Source organism: Centroberyx gerrardi, chromosome 22 (assembly GCF_048128805.1).
Source record: "Centroberyx gerrardi isolate f3 chromosome 22, fCenGer3.hap1.cur.20231027, whole genome shotgun sequence".
NCBI classification, from domain to species: Eukaryota; Metazoa; Chordata; class Actinopteri; order Beryciformes; family Berycidae; genus Centroberyx; species Centroberyx gerrardi.
In genome coordinates this window covers 7,432,799-7,448,531 of record NC_136018.1, presented here as the reverse complement: position 1 = coordinate 7,448,531, position 15,733 = coordinate 7,432,799, and the positions used below count along the sequence as shown (strand labels likewise).

Below are 15,733 nucleotides of genomic sequence, written 5' to 3'. Positions count from 1 at the left end.
CGGTTAGCTTTCAAACAACAAGCACAGACAAAAAAAAATTTCGAAGACCGTAAGCACTAAAATATTATCATAACCGGAATGTTATACCCTTTCGGAAAACAATTAAAACAATATATAATAATAAGTTAATTACAATAGCTTGGCAAAATTGCAACAGCAGTTATATTGTTGTTATTCGCGCCAACGGCGTAACTTCCGGTGTTACCTATTATTCCGTCCGTCCGTCCGGACGCAAGTTTCCAGCAGAACCAACAGAATGGAAAACTAAAGAAGCGGCACAAGTACACTGTTATTTTTTAAAACATTTCACAATTGCACTAGTCTGGCAACATAAAGAGCTGAATAACAAACAACAATCTCAAAACAACGTAGGCCTACAGTATTTAAGCTTATGTATCATTAACATTTAGGTGTATCCATCTGATGCAGGCTACATCAAATCAGATCCTGTGTAATGGTAAAAGTTACATGAATATAAATAATCTGGGCAGTTTTTAGGTTTTTAGGAGTTCGTTATGCTCGTTTTTATGCTTTCATACTTCATCTCATAAATATAAAATATGGCTAAAATAATAATCACATTATGTATCTTTCATTGCTGGAAATATGAAATCAGTATCTGTCTCTAATTTATCTCTTTAAGATTTTTAAATTCAAGATCCAATTGCAAATCCATACAGAATATCAAAGTAGGCTACATGTTCAAATGTTTCCTCCATAAATCCGCAGAAGGAAAAACTATTGTGTATTTTCAGAAGGGGTTTGCAAATGATGGAATTTACATAATATTTATGTACAAATTTGAACCAAAACTCTTGTTGGGAAGTATAGGCCTATAAAATGTTTCATTCAATATTTATCAACAGGTGTAGCAATAGACTAAGTATTACTTTTAAAATTCAAAATAGTTACACTGATAATTGAGAAAGTAATTATCTGTGAAGTACTGTCAGAACTAAGGCAGATGTGTTGTGATAAAGACATAGTACCACAAAGCATTGTGGTTACCATACTATACTCCTTACTAGTGACAGGAGCATTGTATTTATATAAAATCTTCATGGTTAGTTATTAAGCAACTGATTTTCTGCCAAAATGTTTTTATCTACCCACTGACACAGGATTGTATATATATTATTACAAAAACGCAACTGTGAGGAGAATAGTTTTAACAAGACAGTGCAAGGCATTGGGCCTGTTTATGAATTATTTATGAGTTGGCAAATTTTACTGGAAGTCTCTCAGCAGCAAAAGGGCATCTCACTGAGACCACATCATTTTGTAAGAGCTGATTTAGGATAACATTTTTCAGGTTTCGCTTCATCCAATAAACTTTTATTCCCATCTTCCTCCAGGGAAGGAACCTAAATCTCTGTCTCTAAACAAGCACTCCTGCAGGAGGCATTCATCTGGGAAAATGTTCTTGTTTTCCCACTGATAAACACAAGATATTTTGTCATGCATAATTAGCTGTGAAAAGTTAAGCAGAACAGTTGTTTTTGAGTAGATAAGCTTCTAAACTACATCTTACGATAGTTTATCTTACAGGTTATAAACTTATCTACAAGTTTATTACAATAAAACCCTCCAAAAACTAAATTTTGTCTTTAATAGCCTGCAGGTAACTGTGTTACTGTGTTATATGGTAATTGCCTGTGTTATATGGCAATTTACTCACTGTCATGTTTAATTCAATGTAATCTGTAATTTTACATCAGATTCAAGAAGTGTAGACTTTTCTTGCTGTGATTTGAAGAAAAACACCAGATGATGACATGATGAATTTACAATGCTGCACAATGCCTTTAGTGGTCACTTTACTCCCTGCAAATATCCCCATTCATTTTCTCCATTTTCGCCTTCAAATGTGAGTGGTTGTTCTTGGAAGACTGACAATAAACACCGCTCACTCTGCTGAAATCTGTTACTTTGACAAACACAAATGCAAATACAAAAGAACAACACTGTGGGTTCCCTTTTATTCTTAAAATTTTATGTACAAGTGCGACTGATTTATTTATTTTTTTAATGTACATTCAATATAGAAAGTTTATATACGTAATATTACATTGAACATTTCACAATTGCACTAGTCTTTCACATAGATTCATAATCAGTCAGTATCATTCCTCATGTCTTAGCAGAAGCTCTTTTCCGGTGGCAAAAGGTTATTATTCACCTATAAATATTCTAGTGCTTTTTGCATTCTGGGGGAAGGAAAATTACATAGAAAAGAAGTTGAGGCAGAAAGGGTAGCCTTCAAATAGAGATCAGAATGAAGTATGAATCAAGATCATTATAGTGGGGAGCAGAGACTGGGCAGCTTCATGGGGCCAGACCAAACTAGAACAGATCAGGTCAGCATCAGTCTTGGGGTTCAAGCGAGGTTTCCTTGTGGAGAAATGGGGCAGAGAAATAATACACAACAATTTTCTCCAGTTTTAGCATTTTTTTTCCTTTTCCATACAATAATCCAACATTATGAGCTAGTAAATTAAATGTTATTAATGTAAGAGGCGGATAGGTCCTGTGCACTGAAGTGTCACGAATGTTCTGCTAGGGGACAGGCGTCTTCGTCCTGCGATCTCAAACCAGGCCGAGTTCCCCCAATTAGACTGGATTTAAGGGTAAGTGTAGCCAATCAGGATGTGACGGAGAGGAAGAAGGTGACAACGGAGGAGAGACGGGTTTCATTTATATATAATAACCCTCAGTCTTCCAATGTCTTTATCCCACAAAAAAAAAAAAAAATCAAGAGTAAAAAATATATTCATACAAAAAGTAAACTATTTTGTGTCATTGGAAGAAACAAGAAAGAAGCACAAAAACAAAAACAAATGTGGTCATCATTTAAAACAATTAGAAAGTGTTTATGAAAACTTGAGTGCCGTTTGGAGGGTGGGAGGGTGCTGGGGGGTGGGGGGGTGGAGAGTGTTACTAAAGGAGGTGTTGCGGACATTTTGGTGACAGTCAGTGACGGCCCGCTCTCCTCCGTCTCCCTCTCTCCATCCCCTCGTCTGGGAGCTGAACAGTCTCTGGGAGCTGCGGCTGTGAAGCTGCAGGGCAGTCTGGGCGCCGGAGCCGTTGACTGTCTGTGTGTCCGTCAGCCCAGGTCTCCAATGTCGTTGTCCACAGGGGGAGGGACGCTGGACATTACCGTGGTGCCAGTTCCTGCTGTAAGGTAGCCTGCTACTCCTGGACCTAGAGGCGGCAGGAAGATAAGAGTGGATAAGACACAGGGAGACGTGTGACCGGGCGAGTAATTTGGAGTACTAGTGGTTAGCTACTAGGAGGTCCTAAACTAAAACACATAAACTAGTGTTAGGGCTGGGCAATATACCGCGAATTTACCAAAACCGACACTGGCACTCTCTCACCAACCAAAATTTCTACATGTCGGTATGTTCGGTAAATACATTTGTCAAGTAGCCAACTTTACATAAACAGCTTCATTTGTGTTGCTTCAGTTAAACTGTCATGCTTCAAAGTAGCATAGCTAGTGTAGAATCGCCTGCGTCAAGTAAGCCAGAGACAGGCAGAATAAGACTGGAAGTAAGGTGAGTTTACCTTCAAAATAAAAGCACACCTTTTCTATTTATGACGCTAATGGTGAATGCAGTATTTCTGCACCGGGGTTAGAAAAATAAACAAATTATCGCTTCATTTATCGTTATCGAGATAAATGTGACAGTATATAGTGATATTAATCTCAGGCCATATCGCCCAGCCCTAGTGTGTGTAGGTCAATCACAATATTGGCAATATGGTGCAGAGTCGGTGGAGGGGGATGTAGATGGTGTGTTATAGACTGATGCCAGAGATGTTATTTTCTCACAATCAGACTTGCGAAGATGGAGAGGTGGGAATGGAAAATGGAGTGTGGGACAACAATGGAGGTAAAGAGGCGGGGGATGGCAGTAGGAGCGAGGTCCAAGTCTACCTGCGTCAGAGCAAGAGAGAGGAGGGCTGCGAGGGCCCAGCTCGGGTGTCTAGAGCCCACCTCGCAGTGGGCTACTGGCGGCCAGGAGAGAAGGAGTGGAAACCCCTGAGGAGGAAATGTGGAGGAGGAGAAAGAGGAAGGGAAGGGCAGAGGTTGCAGGGTGTAAGAGAGGCACTAAGCAGAAGTGAGGAGTCAGCCACAAGGTGGTTTTAAGGAAAAGGCAAGCGTTAAGATTCAACATCAGCTCAGAGAAAGGCACTCAAGACTTACCTTTTAAGCACATTGGCTGTCACAACAAAATATTTCAACGCCTTTGCTTGTCAAGCAAATGTCAGGTTTTGTGATGTGGAGTATGTAATTGTGGGTTTACAGCAATACTGTACCTGTCAGGTAGCCTGCGGTCTGAGACTCTGAGATGAAAAGGTCATGTTTCTGGTCTTTGAAGGCACTCCACACTGTGGACCTGGCTAGAATCTCATTCACCTGCAAAGCAGAGGTTGGTGAAGTGGTTTCAAATTAGATAAATAACCAGGACAGTGGAATTTTGATCAACTTAAAACAAGATTAAAACAACAGTGCTACTATCCATCCAACAGTTGTGATCAATAATGCTGCTGGTCATGGTGTCCTACTATACCTGTTCTCCATACTGCAGACTGCGTGTCATGGACTTGAGAGCCTTTACTATCTGGGCCTTAGTGGCTGAAGGGTTGTCTAATGTTTCCAGGCCAATTCCTTCCAGTAGCTTCAGGAGGTACGGAACCAGCTCCACTCTCAGAGCCTGTTGAGTTCATGACAACATGCATCCATTATCAATGAAATAATATTTAGTGACAATGAAAACATGGTGTAAGAAAATAAAAACAATGGAGACAGTTTACCTGGGCCACTAGGTCTGTCTGCTCCTTCTGGAACATGCGGTTGAGAGCTTCACAGGCCAATCCGGCCATGTCCGCCCTAACTTTCATCCCACTCATCAGAGGGCCAATAGTCTCCAGAGAGGCCATGGAGCGTACACACAGCTGCTCACACGAAACAGGACAACATTATGTTAACATGTATCACAATGCAGCGAGGAGACAAACTCATGGGCTTGTTCTGTGTAAAACAAGCCATTCAATATGGTGTATGGTGATAGAGGCTGGTCTATATCACTCTAATTCTTCACAACCAGTATCATTAAGTGTGATGCAACAGTGGGTCTACAAATGCATTAAATATGTGTTCATATCTATATCGGAAATTAAAAGCTTTTTCCCCTAACAGTTTTTATGATTTTTGTGCAATTAACAATCTTTTTAAGACCCACAAATGATTTAATTCATTTTCCATACTTTTCCACACCTACATAGGAGTCATTTGAATGTTGTGACATACTGTGGAACAGCTGGTTGCCAAACTAAATGTTCTGCTTGAGTGACCTATTTGCTCTGCTACCTCACCTCGTTGTCAGAGAGCACGTGGATGAGGCGGATGGAGCTCTTGGGCACGGCGTTGTTCTTGTGGTTGAGCGCTGCCAGGATGCGGGGCAGGTGACCCAGAGGAGGAACCTGGTCGGCCAGCTGGCTCTGCGTGCTGAACAGACACACTGCTGCCGTGGTAACCGTCTCCAGGGCCTCACCCTGCACGAGACCAGAGGTGATGGTAAGAAGTGATAATGCTGATGCGAGAAAACTGAGTTAGCGGGAGCATCACATATACATCATTACTTTGTTTTGGCACAATCAACTGATCTGTGTGTTTCTGTTTCTCACATTGGGGTTGTTTTTCTCCAGCAGCTCAGTCACCGTCTCCATGAGCGACACGAGGAACTCTCGCGGCTTGCGCAGCACCCAGCCTGGCTGAGCAATAAAGATACGCAGGAAGACTCCGCCCACTTCCAGCTCGCCCTGTCCCGCTCCATACGCCACAGTGAAGTCCTCTGGCAACTGAACACACAATCAAAGAGTTTAATGTGACATTCAAGCATATAAAACATGTGGCTACTGTATGGCATCTATGCATTATTGCACTTACTCTCCAGTTCACATCAGGATTATCCTTCTGCTGTTTAAAGTGCCTGGAAAAGATTAGAGAAAGCAAAGTACATGACATTAAGAGCATCATTTTAGATGGCTATGGTGGCAATACCCAACTTATGCTAGGATATTATATCACACCTGTCATCCTTTTGGCTACTGTACTTTACAACTTTGGCTATTGGTTAAATAGGGAGTCATACTCAAGCATCATCTCTCGGACAGTGGTGGAGACAGTCTCCCTGGAGCTGTCATTCCAGATGAGCTCAGGGTTTTCATGTGTTCCCTCGAATATGTGCACCGCTGCCTCGGCGTTGTCTCGCATGGCATCCATAAACACACCGGGAAGGAAACGCATCAGCGTCAGCCGCACCTGGCAGAGAGCAAGTGATGAAAAAGATTAGAGAGCGACAACAGTCTATAAAAACTTCAATCATCACATTTGATATGATATGATATGATATGATATGCATGAACACTTCCAAGTGGTTGCTTTAAGTCGTTCCAACAAATATTCCCAAATCATGTAAACCAGCATAAGCTACAGCCACATTTAGAAAAGGAGAGGGGGTAGCTTGTTTTCAGTGGAACATGGCAGGAGAATGAAAGATGCAGAAGAAATAAACACTTAGAGAAATCTAAATTCTCAATTTTGACTGGGTTTCCCTGGTCAAAAGATGGCTCATAAGATTTGTTAGGTCTCCCCAATTCGAACTGGATAATCGTTTTATATCACACTACATCATGACTGGGCAAGGCCAGTAATTACGTTTCCAGTGTTCTGTGGACCTAACACATAACGACAAGTCACTCTATGATTCTTTCCAGACTCACCTTTGGCCCAACCAGCTTGTCTGAGGTCATCTTGGAGAAGAGCTCTGCGGTCTGCGAGCGAACCTGCGGGTGTGTGGAGTTACAGAAGAGGTCCAGCAAGTAGATCAGAGCACCTGGAAAACAACAGAGAACAGACAGGTTACCATCAGCAGCCTAGAACTCTGCATTCAGATAAATAGGGAATACTTTTCACACAAAAAAATTTAGAATTATGCCTACCTTTAGCCATAGCCTCTTTGACTATCTTTGTGTTGGAGGTCAAGGCATACAGGGTTTCCAGCACAAGTTGCCTGCCTAAAAGTAGCAAAAAGAATAAGATGTTTTACTCCAAAGAGACAACATTGGGACACAAAAGTAAGACAATGAGTTGTTTTCTGTCTTAGAGCGAGTATGTCTTCTTACTGGAAGGGAGAGAGTGCAGCAGCACTAGAAGGTTGGACAACACCAGGGACTCAGCAATGTTGCTCACACATTCTTGGTTGGACGTCACTGTATTCACAACCTGTAGGGGAACCCAATACAACTAAAAAGGTAAGGACTTTAAAAAAAACAGGGATATTTAGAGTTAGACAATGTGTTTCTTTCAGAGACAATAAGGATTAAGAAGAGTTTGGCTGTACCTCCAAAGCCAGCTGCTGCACTCTGCCAGCTCCATGAACCCGCAACAAGGAGAAGAGCAGCTTGAAATGGCCGATGCACTCTGACTCGGAACCTGTAATCAGACGGAGAACAGTGCTTAGAACAGGTGCTCCAAAATAGAGAATTTCAAGTAACACATAAACTGTACACTTGAATTCAACAATAGGTTATTTGTGTTCTTCTTGAGACAAAGTAGGACCAGGACAAGTGTCGTGTCTCACCAGGGTTGTTCTTGATGACATTGCGGAGAGCCTCCAGGGCCATCTCAGCGAAGCGGAGCCTCTCTGCATGCTGCTGGGACTCAACCTTGTTACTCTGGCTCATGGCCAGTAGAGTGTGGAGGTACTGGGCCTGGGAGCCTACATAGTCCAGAAGACTGGCCGCAAATGCCTTGGGATACTTAACACAGAGAGGGTAGAAGACATTATTACAGCATTACAAGAGGCTATGGTTTATTTTATATTGAAACTAAAGCTGTTGACCTGTTAAATGGGAACAAATATTGAAGATGAAATCCGCCATTACTTCATGCCAAGTTCAATATTCATAGACTGTACGATGAAGATGCTTGTTACAGAACGGAGTTTAAAGATGCCATCTGTTGTGATCAGCTTTGTGCTTTTTTTTGTCCAAAGTGTAAGTTCCCTGGCTTGATTCCCAACAAAAAAACCCTCTGACAGACTACAGAAGACTGGTTAATTATGCATCTTAGTGGTGAAGAGAGGAAAACAATAAAATAAGCAGATTGAAAGGGGTCATAGTACTACAATGTTCTTCTACTCACCTCAAGTGGAAAAGAGGGCTGCTCGTTGTAGACCCGGACAAAGATCTCTCCCACTATCAGCTCTTTGCTGTGATCACCGAACACAAACTCTGCACCAAAGCTTTTGTCATTCTCTCCCTAGAAAGAGACCACAGAGATGATGCATGAATAAATATATTAAACGCAATAACCAAATTACCACAACCATCTAGATACAAGGTTCAAAATTCCATACTTCCATACTGCAATCCTTAATTTCTTGACTAACTTTACAGAATTTGGTCAGTGTTCAATATGATGTATATTGATAGTGGCTGGGCCATATGAATGTCAACTAAGTCATATCACTATATAGCTGAAGATGTTCCTTCACAACCAGAAATATCACACTATGCAAAACGACAGTGGGATCTACAACATACAATGTATAGTCTGAAGTGCATCAGGACAGCCAGACTTTTTATCCAATTCCCAAACTTTTCAAGACCTGGAAATTATCAAATTCATTTTCAATACTTTCCAGACCTGTGTAGGAACCCTGTAGATAATGCATACTCAGACAGTCATTCAGTCAGTCTTACCCTCTTGATGTTGCCCTCCTGCTGTCCCTCCAGGAACTCCAGCAGCTCGGCTCGTGTTCCATTGTTCCAGATCAGGTAGGGGTTTTCTGAGTTACTATTCAGCAGCTTCAAAACCTAAACACACAGCAGGGAACGTTTAACACAAGCTGCTGTTTGTGTTTATGCATGCAAAAGCTTTGTGACATGTCTACCCATATATGTGGCTATGACCCCACCTATCCACCTGTTCAACTGACCTCAGCAGGAGATCCTGTTCCCAGCTTCCTAGCGATGTACGGCGTCAGCATGGCTGCCAGGCTCTTGCGGATGGTGGGGTTCTCTGGAGGTGCTCCGTCCACTCCGTTAGTCTCTGGCACAGGATTTCCCCCCTCCGGGGTGTGTGGTGTCTGGGCGTAGCCTCCCAGACGGCTGAGGGCTACCAGGCTGAGCTTGGCCAGACTGTTTGCAACCTCCTGCTGGTTGGTGTCCTGGCTAGTCTGCACGCCGCTCTCCTCCAGAGTGTAGTCATAGTTGAAGAGATGGACCAGCAGGTGCCAAAGCACACCGGCGTGGTACAGATGGGTCTGTAGGAAGAAGTCCACTGCAAAGGAGCTGACGCACTGTACTGCCAGGGCTGCTGTCTTCGGGAGACCCTGAGAGGAGGCGAGGGGACAGAACATGAATCACTGTTCAGACAAAATACATCCGAGTAAAGACTTGAAAACTTGTAAGCAGGAGTCTGGTTGCAGAGCAAGTATAAGGCTAACATTAAAAGGTGCTATGTGTATCATTTTAACATGAATAAATCATTACCGCATTATGAGACAGTATAATTACCGTAAACAAAAAACGGTCGGCAAGAAGATTGGCAGCCGCTACCGGCCTCTACGCTGCATTTTACATTGTGTTTCACCACGCAGCACTTTTAAGAAGTGTTGTGCCCAGAGTTTATGACATGGTTAAGAAACTGCACTGACTCCCCATTCCTCTCATCATTCCTTATTTCTAGATACAGAGAGAATACTATGAAGAATGAGCGAAAACTATTAAGTGCAATATCCTTACCTTTCCATAGTAGAGGATGTGACAGAGGTCCCTGATGATGTTCGGCAGTTCAATGATCTTTTCCCTGCATTCCTCAAACTGAGCTGCTACGCTGTAGCACTTACAGATGTGCCCGCACACCTGTGGCAAACAAAATTGTACATCACCACAGGCAGTACAGTCGTCACCTCCGGAGAGACAAAAAATGGTCTGAATATTGTGTTAATTAGTATATTGTAATCATCCTACCTGGACAGCCATGTCCTCAGCCTTGCTGGAGGCGGTTAATACAGCAACACACCGAGAAAGGGCCTCCAACAACATCTAAATACAGACAATAGTGAATCATTCATTCATTCATTCAATGTTTTCTATGTTTTCATAAGCCACTTTCACTCAACAGGCTTTTAGAACAGAGTGGGACTTCCAAGTAACTTCCCACCCTGACTGTATATGCAAGTAGGTGGACAGCTGGAATGTTTTTATTTTTTTTTACTTTTTAAAGATTATTTTTTGGGCATTTTTGGCTTTATTAGACAGTTCAAAGTTTAGAGAGACAGGAAAGACTGGGAGAGAGAGACAGGGATGACATGCGACAAAGGTCCTGGACCGGAACCAAACCCAGAACATTGCATCCAGATTGATTAACCCTGGCTGATATTTCAGGAATTGCTAATGTGTCTGTACCTCAATGCCGTTCTCACGGCGCAGCTCCTCGGCGTTGAGGGCGGAGCAGTTGACTGTGTGGAAGGCCAGCTCCGCAGCAGCTGGGAGGAGAGGAGAGGTCTTGGAGAAGAGCTGCTCATCCCCTGTCTCCATGGTGATGGTCTTGATGAGCATGGGGTAACCGGCGTATTTGTAAGGTTCCAGTTCTGTTTATAGACAATGAAGAGGCCACAGGATTGAGAGTATTAGCTGAACATCTCCACCACAGAGCAACTCACCTTCACCCAAATTCACTTTGCCAAATAGTGAGTCTAGAAAGAAGCCCTCGCTCTTTGATTCTGAGGGACTGACACCAAAACCTGGTGTTTACTGTTGATGTTTTAGGTGGCTGAACATTTTTCTGCTATTAAACTCTATTGTAGCTGTGCTGGAAATATCTCAACATGACATTACGTCATCTACGTTTGGACAGTAGTACACACCACGAACAACAAAATGGGCCCATAAATGCAAGAAACATTGGCAACAGTTGTTTTTTTTTAACAGTTTTGAAGTGTCTTAGGCTGGATGTTTCCTTTAACAGTCAGAGCCATACCTTCTTTATGCCGGTTGAAGAGGATGCTCTGGGTTTTGAGGATGAGGATGATGTTTTCTGGGTCTGGGCCATCTATGATTCGGGCCGACTTTGTGCAGAGGAACTCATAGGCTTTGTTGACTTTCTCAAACATGTCCTAAACAAAAAAAAAACACGACAAAAATCAAACCTGTGGACACTCTAAGCCACAAGGTACACATCATGTCAGTAATGATCATAATACATACCCTGCCCTCTGGGTTCTTGTCAGGATGGTACTTCTGTGCCAGTCTGAAGTAGGCTTTCCTGATCTTACTCTCCTCATGCCTGAAGACAAAACGACAAACATAAAGACACACTTAATGTCAAGAACCAAGAACCTGACATTTAACTTGACAGGAGACCCATTTTATGTGAGAAAAAAAGTTCGATCAAAATTCACTTTTTAGATTCAATAATTAATTTAAAAACAAAATAATTTATTGACCCCTATTATGTAATACAACATTTTAAAGTTCAATAATCTATGGGGAAAAAAAACAAAACATCACATCATGCCTGCTTTTCCATGCTAGGTCACATACTGTATGTTCATTGCTATTAATGAATAATGATTAATTGAAAAGGAAACATATAATGAGAGGGACTCATTCATAATTCCAGAGCAGTGGTAACAAATCAAAGGCCACTTACTGTCCTTGTCCTTTGGGCAGGTTGAGGACTTCGTAGGCGTCGTCTACAGACATGGAGGGAGGCTTCTTCTCTACCTCCCTCTTCCAGGCTTCAAGAGTGTCCTTTAGCAGCTTTACCTGGAGGGGTAATGGTGGATCAGAATATTAAGAGGAACCCTTTCTTACAAAACTGTCCTGTTCCATTGCTTGGACTATTCTTCTATTCACCTTTCTATCTAAAACTCTGAAAATATACAGACACATACAACTATGGTTGAGAGGCATTTCAGAAATGCAAGCAGGGTAAAAAATACAAAAAAGGCAGACATACAGAGTCTCGAACGGGCCAGTTGGGGAAGCGGTTGGTGTCACACAGATGTCTGAGGTAGTAGATGTTGCAGAAGAGCTCGTAGTCCAGCTGGGGGAAGCTGACCACGGGGATGGGACAGTACTGGTAGAGCGCCCGCGTGTTGCTCTGCAGCCTGGGGCTGAAGTCAGCTAGATGGGCAGCTATCTTCTCAATCATCATACGCCTGAAGGAGACAATACAATCATAAACTATCAAACAGAACTTCCATAAACCACATGCCGACTTGCATTGCTGCATTTCTAAATATCTCTTCGTTGCTGGGTTTTCTGTATGAAAGAGGTAATATTGGGATAGACAATTCTAGGTTTTATACAGTGTACTACTTAGACATGACAGAAACACATTTCTACCTCATCTCGCTACTCCAAATGGCCTCAGGTGTGTCAAACTCTCCCAGGAAAATCTCAGAGAAGCGCTCAGCCTCGTAGTTCTCCAGATAACACACCATGGCCTCAGGCAGCACCGGTCCCAGAACACTACGCTGCACGATGTCCTGACCTTTGGCCTGGGGAGGAGGAACGACAGGCACATGCCATTTTGAAATGGAGGGAGGAAGATCAAATCTGTTTTAATATAGAAGGAACAAAATATCTGTATCTGAAATAAATCAACTCCCAGTTTACCTCCTCTGATTTGAAGGCTTGCTTCAGGTGAGTGTACTTCAGGAACCTAGAGGAAAACAGCAGGAATGTCTCAGAGGCCAATATCAATAACAGCACATAAAAAAATGCATGTATGAGGATGTTGGTACAGAATGTGTATTTGCATATGTGTGTGTGTGTGTCTACGTCTGCGAGTTATCACCTGGCAACAGGCAGCACGTTGGAGCCTGTGTACATCATGATGAAGAAGAAGATCCCAGTTAGATAAAGGCGCTGCAGGTTGGGGTTGTCCTGCATCACCAGGTACAGAACGTTGGCCACCTTTTCCACCAGGATGGGGTCAAAGGTCAACAGCAGCTGGAAAGGAAGAAAGGAGAGAAACCACCAACACGTGTCATTTTCTTTAACTAAGCAATTCACCAAATATAGACATGGCATAATTTGAGCAACGCACAAAGCAGATACAAATTGTGTAATCACCTGGACAATGTGAGGAAGGCAAGTGTTGTCACTGATCAACCTCTTGATCTTAGGCAAAGGACGAATAATGGCATTGTCCTGGTCCCTGGGTAACAGTAATTAAAGAGGTATGTTATATTCATGGTCTACTTTTAGGGAGCAGAGGTAAGGGGTTAACAGGCAATAGAGATTTCCAACTGTTTAGAAAGCAAATAGTTCTGGTCCTCTCTTCTGATTTGAGTCACATTCAAAGCACTTCTTAAATATCCAATAAACGCACATCTGTGACCCGTTAGTCTGAATATTAATGCGTCAACCAAAAATCACCACTCATACAGATACGAGAACTATATTGTTTAATGGAAGAATAGCATTTAATCATTTCTATTGTTAAAAAAAATAAAAATAAAAGATTTATTGAAAATGTTTATTCTTTTCTCATTATACTGGTATGTTATGGCCATTTAATAAAAGCAATAAGACATCAAAGCCTATGCTCCATTTTGTGTGCCTCACACCGCCTCTTAGCTGTTCTAAACTCACTTCAAAGTACAGCCTCTCGTGGCTTATTATTGAAATTTAAGCAATAAGCCATGAAAGGCTGTGGTTTTTTAGAGCAGCTAACAGGCACTAAGCTTTAATAAAGCAGTGGTAACAGACCAGTGTAACAGAAACAGTGTACCATAATTTAATCAATAATACATATTTTTTCCTGCCTAGCTACACTTTTCTTGTATCATAGCTAAACAATGTGGTTACTAAGTGACATAAGTACTGGTATGAATTGTATGAATGGTGATTGTGTTCTGCAGGCAAAGGTGTGTGTTTATTGGGTATTTCACAATGGCTTCCAAACTGACTCAGCCAATCAGAAACGAGGACTGGAACTGTCCTTTCTTTACCTAGGAGCAAAGAAAGTTGTAAAGAAAGGTTGTACTTTTTGGGGAACTGCCACACACACAGCCACAGAAAGACATGATCTGTGCCCCCCACCTGCTGGGGTAGTAGGAGCACATGGTGATGAGCATGTTGAGGATGAGCGTAGCCAGGTCGGTCTCGTTCATCACTGCCTGCCCCGTGGCCAGGAGGCACCACTTCAGCTGGGGGATGGCCTGCAGGGGGCGCCAGCCGTCCATGCCCTGAGCCCAGCACCGCGTCTTCGCTGTCAGGACGCCCGTGTTCCAAAACTCCTGCATCTGGAAAAGAAAAAAACATAAATATGTTAAAAAGACAAAATTGAAAGATGCTAGAGATGCTTGACTCGAAAAAAAGAAAGAAAAGAAAGAAAGAAAAGCCAGTGAGGTGCAAACTACATTAAGGTTTTATTACATTTTCAACTCATTTAGAGGGAAATTTGTATTACAATTTGACAAGTTATTACATTATCAGGCAGTTATTACATTATCAATTGCTGCAGTTTTACTATTTTATATATACACATATTTAACACTGACAAATCTTCACACTTATTACCTCCACCAAGGAGGTTATGTTTTTGGTGCCGTTTGTTTGTTTGTCTGTTTGTCAGCAGGATTACGGAAAAACTACTGGCCCGATTTTCATGAAACTTCGTGGAAGGGTGTAGCATGGGCCAAGGAAGAACCCATTAAATTTTGGAGCGGATCCGGATTCGACTCACGAACAAGCAATAATAGCACGAACCTTGGCGGAGGTCTGCGCTCTCCGAGTGCCCTTCTAGTTTTACAGTGAAAGGTGCTGGATATAATAAGAAGAGCACATACCTCCTCAAAACTGAAGGGTCCTCTCCTTTCCTTGTCTGCGTTACCAAAGTACCACTCCTTCTCACTCTCCCTCTTCATGTCTGGTGCTGCCTCCAACACGTTGCTCTGTGGGAATTAAGAACAGCACTGACACTCCAGACAGACTAGACTAGTTAAATACAGTCACTGATTTGAGATTTTAGCAGAGAGGTCAAAGTTGAATGAAAATCTCTAGTGTCACGCTCTATTAACATTCTTTTAATACAGCACAACACAAAAACTACAGTCATATGTTTACCTGTAGTGGCACAGTAGCTCTGCTGGTGTGCAGATGGGCCAGGGTCAGCAGGTCCACCAAGATACGCACTCCATTAGAGTCCATCACTTCCTTCACATTTTTCTGCAGATACCAAATGAATTGATTAGGCATTAAAACAAAGAGAAAGGAAGAATAGGATAAATCTGTGCAATGACAAAGACATTAGCTTACCTTGTTGAGAATGAGTTTGTTGAGGAAGAGGATGAGTCTGTCTCTTTCCAGTTTGTCTGTACACTGTAAACACAGACGTCTGTTAGCAAAAAGGCATTACAAAAAAACCCAAAACAAATAATGGCAATGTCTTACCCTTAAAAAAAACCTTGCACTGACAGTATGTGTGTACTCACCCGGTCCAGCATGCCCACAATGTATTTTGTGTCTGTGAAGGGGCCAATCTCCTCGCAGCACTTCCCATAGACTATTGCAAGGGCCTGCAGGCACAGGCACTTCATCGAAACTTTGGGTGTGAGCAGAAAGCGGTGATAGAGCTCATTGAAGAACTCATATCTGAGAGAGAGAAAGGGAGAAGCATAAGTACTCTTTTGGGAACCTG

General features: G+C 42.4%; 1 protein-coding gene across 3 annotated transcripts in view; it reads right to left on the bottom strand.

Annotated features, from left to right (window-relative positions):
- Nucleotides 1-1,960: 1,960 nt before the first annotated feature.
- Nucleotides 1,961-15,733, bottom strand: part of dnajc13 (dnaJ homolog subfamily C member 13) — a 37,805-nt gene continuing 24,032 nt past the window's right edge. For all 3 annotated transcript variants that reach the window (XM_071915047.2, XM_071915048.2, XM_071915050.2), the window contains 32 exons: nucleotides 15,528-15,687; nucleotides 15,352-15,414; nucleotides 15,160-15,261; nucleotides 14,883-14,987; nucleotides 14,134-14,336; nucleotides 13,162-13,246; nucleotides 12,884-13,038; nucleotides 12,703-12,748; nucleotides 12,430-12,584; nucleotides 12,041-12,242; nucleotides 11,732-11,847; nucleotides 11,287-11,365; nucleotides 11,060-11,195; nucleotides 10,486-10,670; nucleotides 10,048-10,122; nucleotides 9,820-9,939; nucleotides 9,012-9,407; nucleotides 8,776-8,889; nucleotides 8,216-8,332; nucleotides 7,653-7,830; nucleotides 7,413-7,504; nucleotides 7,195-7,294; nucleotides 7,012-7,086; nucleotides 6,793-6,905; nucleotides 6,162-6,331; nucleotides 5,957-5,999; nucleotides 5,695-5,868; nucleotides 5,383-5,562; nucleotides 4,822-4,962; nucleotides 4,578-4,721; nucleotides 4,324-4,423; nucleotides 1,961-3,201 (listed from right to left, as the gene is read on the bottom strand). In XM_071915047.2, the coding sequence (XP_071771148.1) occupies nucleotides 3,104-3,201; nucleotides 4,324-4,423; nucleotides 4,578-4,721; nucleotides 4,822-4,962; nucleotides 5,383-5,562; nucleotides 5,695-5,868; nucleotides 5,957-5,999; nucleotides 6,162-6,331; nucleotides 6,793-6,905; nucleotides 7,012-7,086; nucleotides 7,195-7,294; nucleotides 7,413-7,504; nucleotides 7,653-7,830; nucleotides 8,216-8,332; nucleotides 8,776-8,889; nucleotides 9,012-9,407; nucleotides 9,820-9,939; nucleotides 10,048-10,122; nucleotides 10,486-10,670; nucleotides 11,060-11,195; nucleotides 11,287-11,365; nucleotides 11,732-11,847; nucleotides 12,041-12,242; nucleotides 12,430-12,584; nucleotides 12,703-12,748; nucleotides 12,884-13,038; nucleotides 13,162-13,246; nucleotides 14,134-14,336; nucleotides 14,883-14,987; nucleotides 15,160-15,261; nucleotides 15,352-15,414; nucleotides 15,528-15,687 (4,222 nt within the window). In that variant the 3' untranslated portion in view covers nucleotides 1,961-3,103. The remainder of the gene's footprint in view (nucleotides 3,202-4,323; nucleotides 4,424-4,577; nucleotides 4,722-4,821; nucleotides 4,963-5,382; nucleotides 5,563-5,694; nucleotides 5,869-5,956; nucleotides 6,000-6,161; nucleotides 6,332-6,792; nucleotides 6,906-7,011; nucleotides 7,087-7,194; nucleotides 7,295-7,412; nucleotides 7,505-7,652; nucleotides 7,831-8,215; nucleotides 8,333-8,775; nucleotides 8,890-9,011; nucleotides 9,408-9,819; nucleotides 9,940-10,047; nucleotides 10,123-10,485; nucleotides 10,671-11,059; nucleotides 11,196-11,286; nucleotides 11,366-11,731; nucleotides 11,848-12,040; nucleotides 12,243-12,429; nucleotides 12,585-12,702; nucleotides 12,749-12,883; nucleotides 13,039-13,161; nucleotides 13,247-14,133; nucleotides 14,337-14,882; nucleotides 14,988-15,159; nucleotides 15,262-15,351; nucleotides 15,415-15,527; nucleotides 15,688-15,733) is intronic.